General features: G+C 42.7%; 7 protein-coding genes across 7 annotated transcripts; 4 read left to right on the plus strand and 3 right to left on the minus strand.

Annotated features, from left to right (window-relative positions):
* Positions 1–531: 531 nt before the first annotated feature.
* DI09_46p130 (uncharacterized protein) lies at positions 532–3,164 on the plus strand (the record flags this gene model as incomplete). The annotated part of the gene is made up of 2 exons (XM_013382036.1): positions 532–615; positions 660–3,164. 2 exons carry the CDS (start codon positions 532–534, stop codon positions 3,162–3,164), a joined length of 2,589 nt encoding a protein of 862 aa, XP_013237490.1.
* A 1,592-nt stretch (positions 3,165–4,756) lies between these two features.
* DI09_46p140 (uncharacterized protein) lies at positions 4,757–6,817 on the minus strand (the record flags this gene model as incomplete). Its single annotated transcript, XM_013382037.1, has 3 exons — positions 4,757–5,026; positions 5,104–5,345; positions 5,467–6,817. The coding sequence occupies 3 exons, from the start codon at positions 6,815–6,817 to the stop codon at positions 4,757–4,759; spliced, it is 1,863 nt and encodes a 620-aa protein (XP_013237491.1).
* Positions 6,818–6,868: 51 nt separating this feature from the next.
* DI09_46p150 (zinc knuckle domain-containing protein) lies at positions 6,869–8,035 on the plus strand (the record flags this gene model as incomplete). The annotated part of the gene is made up of 1 exon (XM_013382038.1): positions 6,869–8,035. One exon carries the CDS (start codon positions 6,869–6,871, stop codon positions 8,033–8,035), a length of 1,167 nt encoding a protein of 388 aa, XP_013237492.1.
* A 275-nt stretch (positions 8,036–8,310) lies between these two features.
* DI09_46p160 (uncharacterized protein) lies at positions 8,311–8,757 on the minus strand (the record flags this gene model as incomplete). Its single annotated transcript, XM_013382039.1, has 1 exon — positions 8,311–8,757. The coding sequence occupies one exon, from the start codon at positions 8,755–8,757 to the stop codon at positions 8,311–8,313; it is 447 nt and encodes a 148-aa protein (XP_013237493.1).
* An 808-nt stretch (positions 8,758–9,565) lies between these two features.
* Positions 9,566–10,125, minus strand: DI09_46p170 (uncharacterized protein; the record flags this gene model as incomplete). The annotated part of the gene is made up of 2 exons (XM_013382040.1): positions 9,566–9,718; positions 9,748–10,125. The coding sequence occupies 2 exons, from the start codon at positions 10,123–10,125 to the stop codon at positions 9,566–9,568; spliced, it is 531 nt and encodes a 176-aa protein (XP_013237494.1).
* A 522-nt stretch (positions 10,126–10,647) lies between these two features.
* Positions 10,648–11,226, plus strand: DI09_46p180 (DNA replication complex GINS protein Psf2; the record flags this gene model as incomplete). The annotated part of the gene is made up of 1 exon (XM_013382041.1): positions 10,648–11,226. One exon carries the CDS (start codon positions 10,648–10,650, stop codon positions 11,224–11,226), a length of 579 nt encoding a protein of 192 aa, XP_013237495.1.
* A 347-nt stretch (positions 11,227–11,573) lies between these two features.
* Positions 11,574–12,721, plus strand: DI09_46p190 (uncharacterized protein; the record flags this gene model as incomplete). Its single annotated transcript, XM_013382042.1, has 2 exons — positions 11,574–11,854; positions 11,905–12,721. 2 exons carry the CDS (start codon positions 11,574–11,576, stop codon positions 12,719–12,721), a joined length of 1,098 nt encoding a protein of 365 aa, XP_013237496.1.
* Between the last annotated feature and the right edge of the window lie 381 nt (positions 12,722–13,102).

Consider the following 13,102-nt stretch of genomic DNA (forward strand, 5'->3'; position numbering starts at 1 on the left):
GTCTTTTGAAAGTAATTCCTCTTGACAATATATTCAACTGCCCAACAAAGGAGATCTTTTCCGTAAGGTATGCGCGCAAATACACCGCTCTTACCATCAGATTTGACGACCTCGTTATAAAGGACTTTATTGTACTATCCAAGCCGGCTCTTTTATGCTATCAAATTTCGGCATTGGTTCAGGAAAACTCCGAATCCAAATCGATCAAGCTATTCCAGTTGAATTTGAAGGCAAAAACAATGGAACGCATGCAGAGCATCCCGGCTTTAAAGGTGCCGCTTGAAAGTCAAAGGATACTTGTAGATGGTATTTGGGCTTTGGTTTTACGTTTTAGACTTGCAATGTGATTCGTTTGTCATCATTGGGTCCAACTCCATAAGCTATTGTAAAGTTACCCCGAATTCCGTTTTAATCCACGCTAGCCGGGCATTTTCTTTTGGCGAAATCATAGAGTTACACTGTAACATCGCTTACCATAGTGCCCATTTCTTCCCCAAACACGAAGAAAAGTTTCAATTCCGAAGACTCGTCATGTTAAACAGCCTTGGTATTCTCTTTATGTGCTTTCTTTATCCAATGCAAGATGCCGGTCAGGCATTTAAAATTGACGTTGAGGTTTTAGGACATGTATGGTTCCCCTTTGGATTACTTACGTTTAGACCATTTTGGCAAGCTGTTTTACCTTCATAGACTTTGATAAACTTTTCTTGGGATCCTCGTTTGGAGATTCCATCTGCATTCGATTGTCGGAAGAGCCGATTATGCAGCCAAGAATCCCATCCATATTGGATTCACCTGCCCATGATTGCTCTTCGTCTGTTGATAGGCTATTTTTTAAGGAGATTTCTAAAATTACAAACACAGGACCGATACTTGATTTTACGCTATCAGACATGGATACAAAGAGCTCTTGCACAAGTAGCAGCAAACAAATAATTGCATGCTGCGGGGCATTTACCGAATCGCGTTTAAAGCTAATTCGAAGCGATCTTTCGACCCAAGTATCATTGGGGGCACTTTTTAATGACTGGACTTCGGTTTTGTTTGAAAAAATATGGCAATTTCCGCAGCATTCCCTGTGCGTCTTGTCGACCCATTTTCAAACGGTATTTTTGAACCAAACCGGGGACTCATTTAAAGACATTTCACGCTCTTTTTCTGACGTGAACTCGCCCTCATTGCTAGTTTCTCCTCTAAATAACAACAGAGATATTTATATCAGAGTCACCCCCACGCGTGTAATAATTTTTAAAGTGGGTATGAACACGGAAGGTGTCGATAATACAGGGGACATACATATTGATGATCTCGCCTCTTCTTCTGCGTTTCTTTCGTACAATCCTCTTATTGAGGTGTCTTTTTGCTCGCTGCTGTATGATGTTTTGGTTTGTGTTTTTATCGACTCGTGTAAAGGCCAATCGATCTTTTGTTTTTACAAAATCTCCCCAGATTACTCCCTTATAAATATACAGGAAATTCCCGTTTCTGGGCAAGTGTTTGCCTTTTCGGTTCTTGCTACCAAGAATCTAATGTCTTTATCTCCTCACAGTGGAATTTTGGTGTATTCAACTTGGGAATTTCCGAGCGATTTTGTTGTTGCGGCCATCAAAGAGGAGCAATCAACAAAGCTGATTGAGATTTGCAGATACACATTATCTGATCAGGGCAATAATGTCATTCAACGCTCCGGTTGTTCTGGTCAAAATGGGGCGTATGAAATGCCTTTGCTCATTTCCTCTCTCCAATTGGCTTCTTTTGTTAATGCATCATCGGATACTCCATATGCTATTTTTCTGAACATTGGAACAGGGGATGGTCAACTATTCGTATTTTCGGTCTCGCTGGCCCTTTCCTCAGATGTGCAGGAAATCTCCATATTATTTGAAAAGAAAATTGGATTGGGAAACAAACCGGTTCAATTTTCTTCAGTGACCACTGGAAACATGCCCACAACCTTTTTGTTTGCATGGGGCGACTTTTCGGTAATTCTGTTTTGTTCTTCTTCGATTTTACGGCATGTGTTTCTTTCTAGCGTGTCGAGCCCCGGTACCGTTGAATTTAATACGATTTCCTTGTTTTCTAACACCAACGTTGACGTTTTCTGTCGCCCATCAATGATGGCCATTTCCAAAGTCGGGCTTCAAAGCGATCACGTTCTTTTGATGTTTAGTTTTGATGAAATTGTTACTCAACACATGCAAATAAAATCGTTTCCCTTGATATCGAGTAAGAGCTGGGAAATGCCTATCCGAATTTGCTACTGTGAGCTTTCCAACATTTATGCGGTTATCACGTTATCCTTTGAAGGCCGGTGTTTAAGCAATTCGAAAAACGGCCACTCATATTTGAGGCTATTCGATGCAAGCTCCATGAGGGTACTTAATTCCTATCCTTTTCTGGATGGTGTTCAAGCTACTTGTCTCGATGTCGTCGATTCCTTTCTTATCGTCGGATGCTCCATATCTCCTAAAGATGGGCTGCTTCCGCAAAATGGCGAAGATGCATCCTCTTTTTTCGAGGGATCTATATTTGTATTTAATGTGCATGCTCAAATGGCATCTTGTTCGCTTTCCCCTATATTTGAGCATAAAATCCCAAACAATTCCAAAGGGGATGGCGGTCCGCTGTATTCGCTGGCCCACTATAAAAAATTCATCTTTGCTGGCGTTCAAGCACAAATCTTGGCATTCAGATTTGACAACTGCACCATGCCGCAACGATTGGTCCCGGCAGGCCAAAAGTACGCCCAAATTCTGCCCATGTATCTGACGGTGAGCGATAATGAATTGATTGTCGGCGATGTGATGAAGTCGATTTCAATCTCACGAATCGCCGTTTGTAGTGAAGAAAAATCCAAATACGAAGGGGAGTTTTTGATGTTCGAAGAGCTCGGTAAGGAATACGCTACACRGTGGATGACATCGCAAGCCGTATTTTCGTGTTGTGATTCAAAAACGTATGTCGGATGTGATGGAGAGGGTGTGCTTTTCTTTCTTGAAAGACCTGCAAATGCATCTAACATTGTGGATGAAAAGGCTCTTAAAAAAGTCGCCTCGTTCTACATCGGCGATACGGTCAACCAATTTCGACGAGGAAGCATATCCTTGCAATCTAGCCTTGATAAGGAATCGGACTTTGGTTTGTTCATATTGATTGACCGTTAGAAACGTATGTTTATTCAACGACCGGCGGAAGGCTTTGCCTATTGACGTCCATCCCGGCTCAAGACCACCAGGCACTGTGGAGGGTCCAGACCGTTGCAAAGAACCACATCCAGACGTTGGGAAATCTCGACCATGATTTGTATGTTTTTTTCCTAATTTCAGATGGAGATACGGGGAAGCTCCCAACCGCGACTTGGGTGCATTGGTTATTGACGGGGACTTGGTTAGATGCGTCAATGAATTGCCAAAAGACTCCGCCATACTAAACAACATTACTAGCGATCTTTTAGCCACCGGCCTATTTGATTCCAAAAAGCGATTATACAATTTACTAGAAAAGTATTCAACGCTTCTTTAATTTTTAATAAATCGAAGATTTGTATTCATGAGACCTATTGGCCGGGCGCATAGAACATTCCTGAAAAGGCCTCCACCTGAGCACGGAGATCCTAGTAAAATTGAACCAAATAAAACGGTACTTTGATTTGTTGCGATTTTTCGGCTTCATGTGAAAACTCTTTGGGATCAACACAAGCGGCCTATAAACACACAGGTAAAACGAGCGACCTCACTTGGATTGACAAAGAAACCTGAATGGCACGATGGAGTATGGAGGCAACCTGCTCAATGTCGTTGTTATTAAAGCCGCGCGATGTTATAGCTGCAGTGCCGAGCCGAACACCGCCAGGATTGATGGCACTGGTATCCCCCAGAACAATGTTCTTATTGATTGAAATTCTAAAATTAGCTGTGCAAAGCAAGAAAATACCCGATGAGTTCGCAAATTCTTTCATATTTAGAGCCGTTAAGACCAAGCGGACGTAGATCCCACAATAAAAGGTGGTTGTCAGTGCCGCCTGTTTGGATCTTATATCCAAAGGCTTTCAAATGATCACACAGCGCAGAGCAGTTGCGCTTCAGCTGAATGCAATATTGCTTAAACTCGGCAGAGTTTGCTTGCTTTAGTGCAACTGCAACGGCTGCAATGGCATTGTTGTGGGGGCCGCCCTAAATAAATTTGACACCCAAAGCTTACTTGGCACCCTGGGAATACAGCCTGATTGACTCGGGCCTCAAGGTCCGTTTGAGCCCCTGTTGAATGATGTTTCTTTCTATAAAAGATCAGGGCGGCTCTGGGTCCACGGAGGGTCTATTGATGGGCATAAATGACACACAAATACCTTGTGTGTTGTTGTAGTCACAATGTCGCAATATTTAAATGGATCCTCTGCTTCCTAACAACAAAAAGGCGGCGTATGTACTTTCGCAGCTATAAGCCCGCTTATGTGGGCAACATCGGCCATAAAATATGCACCCACTTCATCCGCAATCTAAAAAACATTAATGGATATGGCGCTACTTGTTTGAACGACAAATAGTCCAATTCTCTTGGATATGCGCTTGCTCCGCATATGATGAGCTTGGGCAAAAACAACTTGGCCGAAGATCTCAGGGAAACATAATCAATAAGCCCAGTATTCTAAAATTGGTACGGAATCATTCAAACCTCGTCTATTCGATAGGGAAGCGATTCAAAATAGATTGAGGTCGCAGAGACTTTTCTTTTAGCAGTACGATAGCCGTGGGTTAAACTAAGAAATCAGCGAAAAAAAGTACTGTCCTCCAGAGGGCAAATCCAATCCCATTATGCGGTCATGGGGCGCAAGTAGTGCGGTATAGGCAGCAAAATTAGCGGTGCTGCCAGAATATGGCTGCACATTAACACCCCACTCTTCAGGATCAAGCGAGAAGGCCGTCAGTGCTCTTTCCTGGCACAAGCGTTCGACACGATCAATAACTTCATTGCCACCATAATACCTGGCCCCAGGCAATCCTACTGTTTTAGGGCTTTGATCGAATACCTTCCGAATATTTGTTGGTCAGCACTGACCCCAAGGCGTCCAAAACAGCTTGGCTAGTGTAGTTCTAAAAATAAAACGCCATCAGGGACCTCTGAGGCTATCAACTCGATCCCATGCCGCTGTCTATATTTTTCTTCCTCAATGAGAGAAAAAATCTCGGGATCGGCCTGCTGAAGCGGCAATGAAAGAAGAATGGAAGGTTCGGATGATTGGACTTTTCTCGAAAAACAGGATGTTTCATCAGAAGTAACATTAGCACTCGAAAGCATTTTATTTGGATGATGGCGGAACAGTGCACGAGACGTAGTTCTCAACGAGGCTATGCCAAAAAAATTTATTTTGAGACAACACATGCACTGATTAGTCAAGTGCAATGTAACGGCTTAAAATCGATTCTCAAATTTAAATCGATTTGTTCTAACGAAGCAGGTAAATATTACATGTGTATCCAAATTGAGGCAGCAGATCAAAGTCAAAATGATAAACGGTTTTAATTAATTCCAGACTGCTTAAGGAGGAAAAATTTAACTTGTGCAAAATTAGTTCCGGAATGACGACAAGCGCTGGACGTTCAAACTCAAGACTTGAAAGATATTCCGAAGATGGATTTGCAGTTAGAGCCACATCGGTCGGCAAAAGATAGTTTGGGGGCATGTAGACCGCATATGCTATCACCTGTTTGGCTTGGAATTTTCTTGCCAAATCGAGACCAATAATTACGCCTCTTTGGTGAAAAACACCAAAAAGCAAGCACATCAGTGCGTTGAAAACGATCCAACACACCAAAAAGCCTCTTTTTCTGGAAGCAGGGCAACAGGATGTTAGAAATAGCAGCGGTACTGAAAGGGGAGCCAAAAACCTAGGTTCTTGATGCGGAATTGCTGAAAGCGAAAATAGAGGAATCAAAAAAGAGGTTAACAGCAACTTTTTGGTCCTTGCCAGTATGCTAAAATTCATGAGGAGCAATAAATAAGCAGGCCCAAATAGGATAAACATGTTTACAACGATGTGCAGATACTTTGGATGAATTCCATGCTGGCTAAGATTGTGCTCAGAGCTATTGTACAGAATGTTATTTACAATCATTGGGAACATCAAATTTCCGTCGTTATAAAAAAAGCAATCTACCAGGTAAAAAACAGAGGCTGCCAAGGAGAGCCCTCCCAAAAATGGCACCGCACTTTCAAACGAACAAAATATCATAAAGCCGATCCAAATGGGGATCGAATAAATTACAAAGCTAGAGTGAGACCACAACCCAATTGCAACTAAAAGGCCAAGAATGAAAGCAATCGCAGTGCAAAGCCGGTGCTTTTTGTGCACAAGATATATGCATGCGATAGACAATACATAAACGACGGAAATGAAAGAGTTCATAAATGGTCTGCAACCCAAAATTATTGTTGTCCAAGACGAGGCGTAAAAAAACAACATATCAACGCTCCCATTGCAATCCAAAAGCAAAGATGACTGGATGATGACCAAATCAACAACCAATGACCATAGAAAAGGGCCAAGCCTAGACAAAAATAGCCTTCCAAATACAGATGCAGGCATTTCACCAAGCAAATAGAAAAGTATTCCAGAATTTAGAAGAGGACCAATTATCGATCTGACAGGAAAAGAGGACTGCCATTCCCACGTCCAATGAGAGAGATACAGATGTGGATACATTAGCTGCGCTAGTATCTGTGGATTTTGGAAATGCTCATCAGGATGGATATAGCCTGTGCCAAATAAAAACAGAAACCGAATGGCCAAGAGAAATATCCAGCAATTAAATTGTGCCATTTCAAAAAATTTAATTTCAAAGATCCAATTTTGAACGCAACTTTTTTACTAATGCTTCCCCGTAATGCCCAATTCACGGTTTCTGGAAAGCCAATGGCACCCTCAAAGTGCCAAAAGTGTCTTCAGGATGGCCATTGGACTTATGAATGCACCGTAGCACCACATTACTCATATAGACCGTCTCGCTCTGCAATCTTGAAAGACCCATCTCTTAAACCCGAACTACTTCATCCTCCGGAATTTCATCCAAAGACCTGTGAACCTTGCGATGAATTGCCATTTCGTGAAATTGAACAGCAGGAGGAAGAAAAAAAAGACCCCAATATTGAGGAGCCAAAGCCTTTTGATATAAATTCGGGGAACTTGCAAGCAAATACCGAATCAGACCCAGCATCACAAAATACCGTGCAGTCTGGGACCTCTCTTCCATCAAGAAATGATACGTATCCGGGGTCTGTATTTATCCATCAGGAAGAGCAAGAAAGCCCCGAGGCACACCGACCTAATCATCTTCAAGAAAATAACTACAAAGGGCATAATATTGAAGGTGCTCAAAGAGAGGCGCCACACTACAAGGTTTCTTCAGGCAAAGAAAAGAATGCAGCTGATAAAATGGAAGATTCAAAAAACGAGGCTGGCAAAAACCGCAGCGAGGATCGTTACAATGGCCGCTCCCGAAGCAGAGACGAAGGTCATTATAGCGGCAGAGCTATAAATAGAGATCAGGATCACCGCAATGATAGAGCCAAATATGAGTATCGTCACAATGATAGAGCCAGAGATGATTCTCCAAGAAGAAAAAGGACATTTGAACAAAAAAGAACAGAGAGTAGTTATGTAAGAGACACAGGAAGCCAATCTGATATGCTCAAGCGGAAAAGTAGCTACTCAAATCAAGTAAAAGGAGATTTTGAGGAAAAAAATTACAGCAGATTTCGAGCAGATACTTTGAAAGATACAAACAATGAAGCCTTTCCTAAGGAAGATTATTTTGCACACTCAAAGCAGAAAAGTTTTGCAGATCAAAATAGGCATCCAGGGAAACCAACGGATCAGAACTCAAGACGTGAGGTGCTTGACTCCATGCCTTCACGCTACCAGCGGGAACAACAGAACGTCGAACATGCTGGGACAAAAGGCTGTGAACCACTATCCCCACCATCCCCCTGTTCATCCTCCTCATATCTTTCTTCGTCATCTCTTGATTCGGATAATTAAAATAAATTTAATGGTTTAACCCGAATTACACGATCACCACGGGCGGATCTATCTCCTCAAACATTGTTATAAAGGAAAAAACATTCACCTCCAAGTCAGAACAGAATGACAATGGATATGCGAGCAAATCATCGACTGCACGCCGGTCAAGTTGATGCTCTTTGAGCTCTATACATTTCTTGTAAAAAGCTGGCGCTTCCAATATTTTTTGGCCCCCAGAAAGAAAGAAGAAAAAAACAATCTTTTCAGAGGCCCATGACCAATATATCTAAGGCTCATTTGAAAGCTGAAAATACCTGCTCATTGGAAAGCCTTTTCCGGCATTCGGAACTTGAAATATTGTAGCCATGCTTCCACAACTTGTTCCATCTATAATCGATAAGAGCCTCGAATATTTCCGACAACAAACCGGGAATCCGATCCATAAGTTCGTCTGGCAAAAGGCTCTCGATGATGGTTTTCGAAATGGCCTGAAAGCTTGAAAGTTCTATCAATGCTTTAAAAGAGACCATATCCTTTGGAGGTGAAGGGTATTTTTCCAATATTAAGGGCAACAGATCCTTTTGCCATTCCTCATCAAGGTACTTGTTAATCGAGCGATCTTTGCCAGCAGTCTTTTTTGTTGATTTTGACTTTTTTTCTGCACTGTTTTTGGCATCAGTGCTTTTTGGCGATCTCTTCCGGGAATCGTTTTTGGTAGCCGAATTTCGAGCGATCGCCATTTTCTTAAAATTAAGTCTTCCGATGCGTAAATGTATTGGTGTAATGTGACCTTATTACAACTTTAATAGCAACATCTACAGAATTGGCCATCATTGGTAAAGGCTTTTAAAAAGAAAAGTAGAAACCTCCTTTTTAGCAGACCAGCATTAGGAAGCGAACAATATTCCAGCTCGCAAAGCTGTATACTTGTCAACCCACTTGGGGCTTCATAACTTGGTGGTCAAAATTGGCCCACTTGCCCAAATTAAGTTGGCGTTCAATTTAGAATCTTTTTATTTAGATTCCCATGCTCCATCCTTCCTCCACTTTGATCGGCACTTTCTTTCAATCTTTCATTAGTCTCCGATTTGCCACAAATATGACAAAAGCCAACACGTCTCGAAATACGAAAGGGTCGCCGGGTCAGCGACTTGGATTAAAGAAATTCGCCAATGAAAAGACCAAAATCGGCCAGATTATTGCCAGACAACGGGGCACAAAATGGCACCCAGGGGAAAATGTATTTTCTTACCTTGTTTATGTGTAGGTGGGTCTTGGTAGGGATCATACCATATTCGCACTTGCCAATGGAAAGGTAGAGTTTTCAAAGGACAAGTCCAGAAATCGAACGTACATTCATGTCAGGCCGCTATTCACCCCTGGGCCCCGAGATTTTTTGCTTAGCCCAGTTGCTGTTGATCCCTAAGCCTCCCTTATAACCGTTCTAAAGTGGCCAAATTATCCCAATTTGTCGGTACTATTGTCATAAAGCGGCATTTAATTAGGTATTTTAAATTTTAATTCGATCATCCACCTTTGGGAAGTAGATTACATCTCCACATTCAGGGAGCATCCCAGCTTACGAGAACTGAGGTCATTGGGTGCAAGAGAATCAAATGCAGCGGCAAGTGTCAACGAAACGCGTTGACTGAGACGAGAGGTGTAAGAGAGGGCGGCCTTTCCGGTATGGTCCATTTTTGCCTAGAATAAGTGATCCGCCCAATTGGTACCTTTAAAAAGGCCTGCTTTTCCACGGGAATCCTGCATCCAAATTCCAATAATGAAGAAGACAGTGCTTTTGCATGTGTCACTTTACATCCAACTTCTGTACCGGACGGAAACTTTTGATATAATGTGGTCATAATCGAGGAGCCGCCATTGATAGCATGAAGTGTGGCCTTATAATTTGGATAATCAACTCCAATTGCAAAAGAATGGCTATCAATCATTGCTTTGGTGTTATCAAAAGAAACAAAGGAGCCAATTACAAAATCACGGTATTTAAAGGAAACGCTGTTAGAACACAGAGGGCCTTTGGCCAAATCAACAGCAAGCGTGGAATGGAGAAGTGCCTTGCAATTAAAGGCGGTGGCATACGTCAGGCCCATCTTGGTTTGCAATGAACTAGGCGGAAAGTAGAAGGAAGGCTACCCATCTTTTAAAAATAGCCCTGTGGCATTAAGAGAAAGCCCCTTGAAGTAGGGATCCTTCAATTCGATCACCTCTTCAAGGGCCCCCTGAGAGGTAAATTTTGTTTGGCTTTCTAAACATTAAACACGAATATGCTGGCACCCAAAATAATATAAGAGTGTTCTTAATGTCTCCATTTATAATATTTTTGCTCAGGTCATTCGTTGCATTTACGCATATTTGTGAGGTGGAACCCTGGGTCTAGACATTATACAGATCAAAGGTAAACCGATGTCTCTGTTCCATTGACTTCAAGCGTCAGCACATCAGATGGGTAGTTCTTGGACAAAATGTCCAGCGCACTTTTCCCAATGTCGGCATATTTAATTGAGCCTAAAATCAAATCGCGATGAACGTACTCATTTGTAGTGCGGATAAGCAATAAAATTAACCCTACTGATCAAGTTTTTAAATTTTCGACACTTAAATTGGAATCTTTTATGACAGCTAGGTCAAATGAGCTTCTTTCTTGGAGTTTGGCGGAAAGGGCCTTTTGTGCCGAAAATATTTTGGTAACTGTGTCGCCAAACTTTTCGTTTGGCATTTTGTCGCTGATGTGCGGTGATTTTGGCCCGTTCATTCCCTCCAAATTCATCAAAGTCCCTTTATGGGTGGCCATTAGTCTGAAAAAGAGCTTTCATTGCAAGATAATTTGTCCGGAGTGGATGGAGATGGAAGCTCTTGAACAGTGCTTGAAAGACGAAAAGGAATTTGAGGATACATTTTACTCGCTTCCGTTTTATTGGCAGGAAATATCATCCTCAATACTCTCTTGTGCTCCGAATGATTTGAACGATTTTGAGCAAACCAGGGAGTTACTGCAGCAAATAAAAGAAGCGCGTTCCAAAAAACTCGATGCCGGTCTAAAGGAAATGGACTCTCGCCCATTATCCCTGAAAAATATTGGGTGCACTGAGCTCAATCGAATAAAGCCCTATTTAATTGCAACTGCAAACCAGCTTACGCAATTTTCACAGGGGCTTCAAGCAGCTCAACATGCGAGGTCGCCGTCTACATGACATATTTTACACCTCAGAATTGTAAATTAAAATTTAAATTTAAATATTTGCACGCATTTTTTAATTCTCCCCCCAATGACACTTCAACTAGGGCCTCATAGGGCGTATGTTGGAAATATTCCCTTCAAGGCAACCTCAGATGACATAAAGTCAAAGTTTTCCGAGTTTGGAAATCTCATTGTAATAGATTTGAAGCAGGGTTTTTGTTTTGTGGTTGATTTCCTTATTTTTATCCGGATAGGAGTACGACTCTGATGAGGCGCTTCAGAAGGCCATTTCAACGTGTAGTAATTCGGATTTTATGGGCTACTTATTAAAAGTTGAGAGGGCACGACCGCCGAAGGAACATGTACCAGGAGATGACGGGTGCTACACCTGTGGTTCGAAGAGTCACTTTGCAAGAGAGTGTCCAGAGAGGTAGACATTTTATTCTCCCCTTTGTAGATTGGGACGTGGTAAACGATCCGAAAATACAGGGTTACGTCGACGAGATCGCGAGAGAAGTCGTAGAAGATCCCCTTCTAGATCCAGATCGCCAGCCCATAGGAGTTCTCGGCGTAGATCCCGTTCTCGGTCCGGTTCGCCAGCGAGGAAGCATTCAAGAGATCGAAGTCGAGATCGGTATAGGGTAGCTCGTTCAAGATATGAGGATAAATATCGGTCAGATAGGCGTTCCAGGCGAGATTCGTTTAGTAGAGATGAGCGTACCGATGTTTCCCAAGCGCCGCAGAATGTCGTTCCTGGATTGGAGTATTATCCGAGTGGCTTTGCCAACATTGTGCCGCAGGGGTCGTTTGCCGTCTCGGCACCATATGCTATGCCACCAACACAGCCGTATCAAATGCCTGGTGCCCATCCGTCGTTCGAGCAGCCCGGATCGTCCGGATCATACCGTGGAGTGCCCCCAGGAAACATTCCTCAACCCTATCCCCCTCAGTCTTTGGGGTACGACTATACGCCTGCAAATGGGCCCGCATCATCAACCTCGGCAATGCCCCCGAACCAATATCCCTATCCTTTGGCATATAATGGCACCCAGCTTTCATATATGCAGTCGTCCCCATCTGCGCCATATCCGCAGCCATACTATTATCCGGGAGCCCCATCAAGTCAGCCTTTGATAAGCCCAACTAGTGAATATAGTGTAGGAGATTACATGCTGCCATCTCCGTCCTCCTCTTCTTCTGCATCGTCTCAGCAAAACTCCACATACCAACCGATCAGTATGAGGTATGCGCCCATAAGACCAAGCGATGGTATTAATGTGGAATCTCACTCACCCTTAGGCTCAAGCAATAACGGCACAGGAGTTTCAAGCTCCGATTCCGGCTCTTTTTACCCGCAAAACGATCCAAGAGTTAGTTTACAACCAAATACGTCGGCGTTGTCATCGTCGTCTCCATCATCCTCCTCCTCCTCTTATGGCAAAATGTATTCTCAAAATCCGAAAATTTCAGGTCCCTCAAACACTTTGCAAAATAACCCCCCAAGTTAGCTGTCTACCCCAATATAATGGCCGGTAGGGATGATCGGTAGGAATGATCGTAGATTTAGTATTATAAAATTAATGAAACTGATCGACATTTAATCGGGTTCGATTCCCCTTTTTGTTGATGAAAAGCCAACATGAAAGGTTGTTTTTCACAGCTACCATTTGCCCGTTTGTATGGCCTTCCAAGCGGGGGAGTTTGAAATTGGTTTTATAAAAGTAAGGCATTTGAAGTGGAAACTTTCCCTTTACATCGGAAGTGGTATATGCAATAATCTAAACCTTTTAGATGTCAGGAACCTACACTGCAGTATGAGTGATCCAGTTGATGAGGACATATCATTGGCTGGCTAACTTGAACCTGACGGGTGAATATGAAGGAGACAA

The sequence above is a fragment of the Mitosporidium daphniae genome, assembly GCF_000760515.2.
Source record: "Mitosporidium daphniae strain UGP3 chromosome Unknown contig-46, whole genome shotgun sequence".
Classification (NCBI taxonomy): domain Eukaryota; kingdom Fungi; phylum Microsporidia; genus Mitosporidium; species Mitosporidium daphniae.